Here is an 8,296-nt window from a genome sequence, read left to right on the forward strand (position 1 = left end):
CCACTGCACTCCAGCCTGGGTGACAGAGGAGACTTCATCTCACAAAAAAAAAAAAAAAAAAATCACAATTATCAGCTGACCGCAAACACAGATCTTTTTGTTCTACTTTGTCTCCCATTCCAGTGTGTTACTTATGCATTAGGAGCCTTGGCAGCTTTCAGGGCTGCCCATAGATAAAGAACCTGCGAATCCTCAGCAGGGAATGGAAGTAGTAGTACAGTAGTGCCTGGGCCGCCACTTAGAAATGGAACATGAACCCCTCAAGCATTTCAGAGTTGAGTCTGGATAACTAACTCTTGATTTCCTCTCCCTGGAACACGTGCCTACCTCTGACTTGCTATGTGACTTTGAACGAGTGCCCTGCAAACCCCGGTATTCTGTGATTTTTTTTTTTTTTCTCCGAGACAGAGTCTCACTCTGTCGCCCAAGCTGGAGTGCAGTGGCGCGATCTCGGCTCACTGCAAGCTCTGCCTCCTGGGTTCACACCATTCTCCTGCCTCAGCCTCCCAAGTAGCTGGAACTACTGGCGCCCACCACCACGCCCGGATAATTTTTTTTGCATTTTTAGTAGAGACCGAGTTTCACTGTGTGAGCCGGGATGGTCTCCATCTCCTGACCTCGTGATCCGCCCGTCTCGGCCTCCCAAAGTGGTGGGATTACAGGCATGAGCTACCACACCTGGCCCATTTTGAGATGGAGTCTTGCTCTGTCGCCCAGGCTGGAGTGCAGTGGCACAATTGTAGCTCATGGCATCCTTGAACTGCTGGGCTCAAGTGATCCTCCTGCCTCAGCCTTCCAAGTAGGCTGAGCTAGGAGTACAGATATGCACCATGATTCCCGGCTAATTTTTTAAATTTTTTTTAGAGACAAGGGCTGGCTATGTTTCCCATGCTGGTCTTGAACTCTTGGCCTCAAGTGATTCCCACCCACCTCCTTGGCCTCCCGAAGCATTGGGATTACAGGCATGAGCTGCCACACCTGGCCCGTTTTGAGACAGGGTTTTGCTCTGTCACCCAGGCTGGAGTGCGGTGATGATATCACTGACCTACTGCAGCTTTGACCTTCTGGGCTCAAGTGATCCTCCCACCTCAACCTCCCAATCAGCTGGGACTACAGGTGTACACCATTATGCCTGGCTAATTGTGTATTTCTTACAGAGTTGAGGTTTTGTCATGTTGCCCAGGATGGTCTAGAACTCCTGGACTCCAGCAGTCTGCCTACCTTGGCCTCCCAAAGTGCTGGGATTACAGGCATGAGCCACTATGCCCAGCCAGAACTTTTTTTTATATAACTGAAGAATGACTTACCCAGGTCACACAGCTAATAAGAGACAATGCTGGCCAGGTGTGGTGGCTTACGCCTATAATCCCAGCACTTTGGGAGGCCGAGGTGAACAGAGCATGAGGTCAGAAGATTGAGACCATCCTGGCCAACATGGTGAAACACCTGTCTCTACTAGAAATACAAAAAGTAGCCGGGCATGGTGGTGGGCGCCTGTAATTCCCGCTACTCAGGAGGCTGAGGCAGGAGAATCGCTTAAACCCAGGAGGTGGAAGTTGCAGTGAGCCAAGAGCGCAGCACTGCACTCCAGCCTGGAGATAGAGGGAGACTCTGTCTCAACAACAACAAAAAAGAAAGACAATGCTAAGACTCAAATTTGAGGCCTTTTGAGAGTTTTTTTTTTTTTTTTTTTTTCTTAAGGTAGAGTCTCACTCTGTCACTCAGGCTGGAGTGCAGTATGATCTTGGCTCACTGCAAACTCTGCCTCCTGGGTTCAAGTGATTCTCCTGTCTCAGCCTCCCGAGTAGCTGGGATTACAGATGCTTGTCACCACACCCAGCTAATTTTTGTATTTTTAGTAGAGATGGGGTTTCGCCATGTTGGCCAGGCTGGTCTTGAACTCCTGACATCAAGTGATCCAGCCGCCTTGGCTTCCCAAAGTGCTGGGATTACAGGAGAGAGCCACTATGCCCGGCCAGAGAGTCTTATTTTTGAAAACCTCTTGAAATAGCACGGATGTTTAGTGGGGTCACAGTTGAAGTTATGTGAATCCTATGACAGTAACTTAGATTTCCCCTTTGTATGAGTAAGTATGTGTAGGTGAGGAGCAGGGAGCATGATACCTTTCATAATGAAAGACTGATGGAGGGAAAGACAATGATAGGTTACTGACATTTGGCTGGCTCTGCTACTCCTCTACTCCTGGGATCCTGGCCTTGCTGCCCCCTAGAGGTATTCAGTAACCTCCACTATCACATGGCAGGGCTGGTACTGACCTTAGTACATAGACAGTGACTCATCGTATTAAGATAATTTGCCCTAGTCTGTAATTTCCCCCAGATGAAGGAAAGGGAAGGGACATAACTCTGGGAGAGTTACGCCAGATCCTAGGCTTAGTGACACAACCTGTTTGAGCTCAGTGGGAGGTAATATGTGGAGTCGTCGTATAATTAGAGCTAGGTTAGAATCCGGGCTCTGCTTGGCTCTCTCACCTGAGCCTCCTACCTATAAAATGAGGGAAATAATACTGAGTCATATTGCCCTTTACTGCATGCCAGCTATGTTGGTATAAAGTGTTTAAACACATTGTTTATTTAGAGAACCCTATAAGACAGGTAGCATTCCTGTAAGAAATAAAAGTAATAGAAAGCACTAACCGATGATAATATACAGAGCTATTTATCTGGCCCAATACCAGATACTTCGGAGCTCTCAATATAGTGTTAATTTCCTTCTCCCTTATCAATTCATGCCTGTATCTTAGACTGAGCTACTGGAGGCCATGGACTGTGTTTTGTTCCTGCTTCTGTGTATGTCATATGTTTATCACAGACTCAGACATAGATGTGTCACTGAACATGACTGACAGAATTGAGGGGAAGTATCTTGGATGGGTAGGTTGGGGGTGAGCTGGTTTTATAAGGTTACTCATCATTAGTTTCTTCATCACAGGCACACTTTTGATTGTCCTGTGCTTATCCATGAGGCCCCAGCCAAGCAGTGTCCCCTAGAAGATGATTGATGGCTCTTCTCTTTTCACAGGAAGCATCGGAGAGCAAGAGACAGGTCCAGATCCTCCTCCTCTTCCTCCCAGTCATCTCACTCCTACAAAGCAGAAGAATACACTGAAGAGACAGAGGAAAGAGAGGAGAGCACCACGGGCTTTGACAAATCAAGACTGGGGACCAAAGACTTTGTGGGTCCAAGTGAAAGAGGAGGTGGCAGAGCTCGAGGAACCTTTGTAAGACCCTCCCCTCTCCCCCTTTCTCTAAGCTCCTTGCTCCTACCAACTCTGATTATATTTCATCAGAATACCAGTTTTGTTGCCTTTGACATAAGTAATCCAATCCAAAGACCCTGGAATCTTTGGTTCTCCTTCCCACATTTCCTGGCCTTTCCGTTTTTTGTTGCTTTTCTGTTCATAATCACTTAGCTAGAAAGCCTCTTACAGCTTCTGGTCTCAGAACTTCCCCCACTTACTTCGACTACTGCTGTTTATAGGGAGGCCCTTGGGGCAGGTTTGTCCTTTGTGTAGGCTACAGACTTGAGATGAGCAGAAAGGGAATGGCTGGAAACCAGCTGACCAGCATATGACTGGAAGACAGCTGTCTATTCCACACCAGAAAAGTGTTTGAACAGAAAGCAGGGGGGTTTGTTCCCCATTCCTGGCATGATCCTTTGTTCCTTTTTCCCTCATTTATTGCAATAGCAGTTTCGAGCCAGAGGAAGAGGCTGGGGCAGAGGCAACTACTCTGGGAACAATAACAACAACAGCAACAACGATTTTCAAAAAAGAAACCGGGAAGAGGAGTGGGACCCAGAGTACACACCCAAAAGCAAGAAGTATTACTTGGTATGTGTCTGGGGATAACCAGGAAGGGTCAGAGGGCCTTTGACACACACAGTAGCTGATACCAGGCCTTAATTAGTTTGTCCAAAACTGCGATTAAATTTATGTGCAGGAATATTACACTGGGGTGTGCTAACTGGATGGGTGTCCTCTAGAGAGGCAGTCCTGGTCTTCAAAGAGTTTGTCATTGAAGATGTTTATGGTTTCCAAGATAAGCAAGAAGCATTGGTCTTGTCTTTTTAGTCTGTGAACTTGTTTTACTGCTCAACCACCACCCCACCCTCAGCCTCCCTCATTCCTGTGGATAGAGCCATAACCCTTCCCCAATGCTGCTGTCCCTCACTGCCACTCCTTCATGCAAGAATGACAAGAAAGACAGCTCAGGATCTCTTTGAGGAGAGGGATGTCTCTCCAAAATGAAATGCCACTGGGGCTTCTCTCATCAAGCTGTTAATCATTCCCCTGCACTCTGGGCCTCCTTCAGATTAGAACTTTTATAGGCTGAAGTACCTGGCCTTGAGTGAGCACTCTTGGCCTTGGTATGTAACAGCAGGCGAAGATCCAGGCCGGTGTGAGTGTTATAACTAAGGTAAAGGAGCAGCTGAATCTCCACCACCTGCTAGAATGGCTGGAATGAATCTATATTGTCAGTTGGACAGCTAGGAAACAGGTTTTGTGTTTCCTGTGCATGGCCACCATCCCTTTTCTAGGGTTGCTGCTGCTGGTGGCTGCTTTGAGGCTACTAGAGGACCTTTGAACTTACCTCTAGGGAATTGTAGTTGGATGGGCCCAGGTTGGGTGCTGGAGTGGGACTGCTGTAGGGGAAGGATTAAAGGCCATCTCCCTTGCCCCTATCTGCCACCTGAGAGAGTATTGCCAGCCTGATTCATTTAGTGTGAACAAGCAGCCGTGGTCAGAAGAAGCTGACACTTCTGCTGAGCTGAGCTCCAAGAGCCTAAGACCCAAGCTTGTGTGGGGGGTGGTTTAGGTTCTGAAGTCTTGGGGCTGATAAGGTAATGACTGCTGGTTTTCAAAATGTTTTCTCATTCATTGTTTGATTGGATCCCTCCTTCTGTCTCATGAGATTGTCAGAGCAAGGATTGTTTGAAATGTAGGTTAATCCTTTCCTTGAACTAAGTGAAAAAGAAAAAAAAAATGAAATGTAGGTTAAGTGTTCTTCCTACTTTGTCACACTGCCTCCTTGCATAAAACAGGGAGATACAAAATGAGAGTGGAGTTGGAGGGTCAGGAAGAGCCCCAGCCCCAGCATTGGATTCTGAGCATTTGGAGTGCAGTGACACTATCTCGGCTCACTGCAGCCTCTGCCTCCTGGGTTCAAGCGGTTCTCCTGCCTCAAGCCTCCCAAATAGCTGGAACTACAGGCACACATCCCCATGCCTGGCTTTTTTTTTTTTATTAAAATAATAGAGACAGGGGTTTCACCGTGTTGCCCAGGCTGGTCTCGAACTCCTGAGCTCAGGCAATCCGCTCGCCTCGGCCTCCCAAAGTGCTAGGATTATAGGCATGAGCCACTGCACCCAGCCGCATTGCCTCCTTTCTTAACTGCTTAGCAACCCAGTTCACGTGGAGTTTCACGTTTTGGTGTGATTGGCTTTCTCAGACCCATCCTTTGAGAGAGGATATACTAAATCATATGGAGTTGCTTAAAGTTCCTAAGCTTTTTCCTCGTTCGCAGAGTGGGAGGTGATAATGATATGATAGATATGAGAATTAAATGAGATAGTATATAAATGTCTTACTTCAGTGCTCAGTGACTTTTTTATTTTCCTTAAACTATGAAGGGTTCATGCTCAGTGAATCATCATCATCATCGTCCTCATCATCATTACAATGCTCAAGCTGTTACCTTAAAATTTCTAAATCACTCAACTGATATTCTTGTGGATCTGAACCACTGGCATTTTTGGAGCAGGGGACAGGGAGAAGTGCAGAAAAGGAGCAGAAGGCTGGGTTTAGGGCACAGGTTCTTTTGGGAAAGGCACATTTGGGTGGGTGCAGAGGAGAGAGCTCTGGCCACATCTTATTCACTCTGGCACTGATGGCAATTTTCTTTCCCCTCAGCATGATGACCGTGAAGGAGAAGGCAGTGACAAGTGGGTGAGCCGGGGCCGGGGCCGAGGAGCCTTTCCTCGGGGTCGGGGCCGGTTCATGTTCCGGAAATCAAGTACCAGCCCCAAGTGGGCCCATGACAAGTTTAGTGGGGAGGAAGGGGAGATTGAAGACGACGAGAGTGGGACAGAGAACCGAGAAGAGAAGGACAATATACAGCCCACAGCCGAGTAGGGGCCACCATTGATGGGATTCCTGCCCAGGGGAGAGAGGCACTGGGAAGATGGCTGGCTTAACAGAGGAACCTCAAGAAGATTGCATAAATCCTACCCACACCCCCCACCAGCCGTGCAGATTGTACTACCACAAAAGGCATCCCTGGCACTGTCTCCCACTGGATAGAGGAGGCTGGCCGTGGAGCCCGGGGGTCAGGCCCAGCTCTTGAGCAGAACACAACGCATTGGGCTTTCGCTGTTTTTCTCATTTGTTGTTGGTGTGTGGGGGTGGGGGCAGGGGTAGGGCGGGAGAGCGATGCTTGGATTTTTGTTTCCTATTAGAAACCAACAGTTTTGTTCTAATTTCTTTTCATTTGGAGCTAAGAGGACTAATTCAATGATTTTCAATCTCTTCTCCCCTGTCCTGATTTTAAAAGCCCTTCTTTTTTTTTTTTCTTTTTTCTTTTTTTAGGCATATGTAGTAATATTAGAAACATTTAATTTGGGAAACTTTGATTCTTGAAAGAGAAAACAAAGCATGTGAATAAACTTTGAAGTGTTCACCTCAGTTTGGGACCAAACTGCTTGGATCTTTGTAAAAACCGGTTTTGTATGTCAAGGAGGAGTTTAAGGCCTTTCCGACCACCTTGTGTTCCCCTTTTCTGCGCAGCCATGTATCACGTGGAGTTGCTCCTAACCACACCTCACGTGCCCCTGAGCCCTATTTCCTGATTTCTTCTGGGCTGGACTTCCCTATTCTCCACCAGCAGCTCCAGTATCCCAAACTTTCTAGTCCTGCTGATCCTCCCAGCAACGGGGTGGAAACTGGAGGGCAGTGTCTGGTCTGTTTTCTAAGAAACTTCTGAATTCTATTATCTTTACAAATATAAGATGAGAAAATTTTTTCAATATTTTTTATTAATCTTTTTATAAAATGAAAAGAAACTCCTGTGATCGATTAAGGAAGGTGGTTATGGCTGGGTGGTTCATGGGGTTTTTTTGGTTTTTTTTTTCTTTCTTGTCTTTAACCTTAAGCTGTTTAAGTTGAAGCATTCTCAGATGTTTGGGGGGAAACATCCTCTTAAAATGGGTCCTTGTGCTTGCCTTCTGGGGAGGCGGTCCTGAGCAGGTGAATCATAAGGCATTTATGCATATGTTATATGCGGACTGCACCCACCTCTCCCCCCAGCCTTTGCGTCTTGGGTTGTTGTGCTGCTTTCCCCTTACTTTGCTACATTTCTATAGTTAAGTTGGTTTTACTTGAATGATTCATGTTTAGGGGGAAAATGAAAATCTCCCTTAAAATTTGTTTCAACTCCTCCTGCAAATAAAATAAATGAAGTGGCAGATGTAAACGGGCTTTGTTCATTGTCACCCTGAGTGTGTGTGTGTGTGTGTGTGTTGAGGGTGGTAGATAACTTCTCACAACAGTTTCAGAAAACCTGAAAGACAAAGGGCCTGTGGGGCCTTGCGCAGGCTGCTGAAGTCCCAGACAGACACAGTAGTTCCTGGGAGGAGCATTGTGTACCTTGGACACCCCAGGAGAAACATTTTTTCCGCTGGTGTCATAGGCAAGGACTTTGGCTTCCTCCGTGGTGGTGGGGCAGGGGTCAAGGGATGTGGTTAGTAGGCTCAGCCTTCTACCTGAAAGAGCCTATCCCACATGGACTGGCCATAGGTGGGCCCTAACATTCAGACTCCTGCCGGCTGGGGGCTCAACTGTGAGCAGAAACCTTGGAAGCTCGTAAAGTTCATTCTCCCTGCCTAACTCCCAGGGAGAACCTGGAGGTGTTCTCTGAAACCAAACCAGACCTCTGGCCCCAAAGCAGGGGTCTTTGCTGTCTCCTTCCTATATGGGGGTAGAGGGTGGGTACGCGGCCAGAGAGGAGTACGCCTTGCAAGAAAGACTGGAAGTGTCCACTCAAAAGTTATTGCTGGTACAAGGGCAGCCATTTCGTTCACTCAAGGCCGGTTTAGAGCGGTTGCTACCTGCTGGGGGACCCCACCCTGGTATGTGCCTCTCCCCACCTTTTCCCCTGAAGCCAAAAGCTTGTGAGGTGGGGGAGGGTGGGCCTGGGAAGGCTCTGTGCAAATTGTAGCTGGGAGCCTCCGGGCAAAAGGTGAGCGAAAGGGAGAGGCGGCTGGCCTAAAATTTAGGTAG

The 8,296-nt window shown here is 47.5% G+C and overlaps 1 protein-coding gene across 2 annotated transcripts in view; it reads left to right on the forward strand.

Moving 5' to 3' along the window:
- Positions 1-7,490, forward strand: part of THRAP3 (thyroid hormone receptor associated protein 3) — a 111,366-nt gene extending 103,876 nt beyond the window's left edge. For both annotated transcript variants that reach the window (XM_011989005.1, XM_011989006.1), the window contains 3 exons: positions 3,043-3,241; positions 3,710-3,853; positions 5,933-7,490. In XM_011989005.1, the coding sequence (XP_011844395.1) occupies positions 3,043-3,241; positions 3,710-3,853; positions 5,933-6,154 (565 nt within the window). In that variant the 3' untranslated portion in view covers positions 6,155-7,490. The remainder of the gene's footprint in view (positions 1-3,042; positions 3,242-3,709; positions 3,854-5,932) is intronic.
- Positions 7,491-8,296: the final 806 nt, after the last annotated feature.

This window comes from Mandrillus leucophaeus, unplaced genomic scaffold, assembly GCF_000951045.1.
Source record: "Mandrillus leucophaeus isolate KB7577 unplaced genomic scaffold, Mleu.le_1.0 Scaffold343, whole genome shotgun sequence".
Lineage (NCBI taxonomy): Eukaryota > Metazoa > Chordata > Mammalia > Primates > Cercopithecidae > Mandrillus > Mandrillus leucophaeus.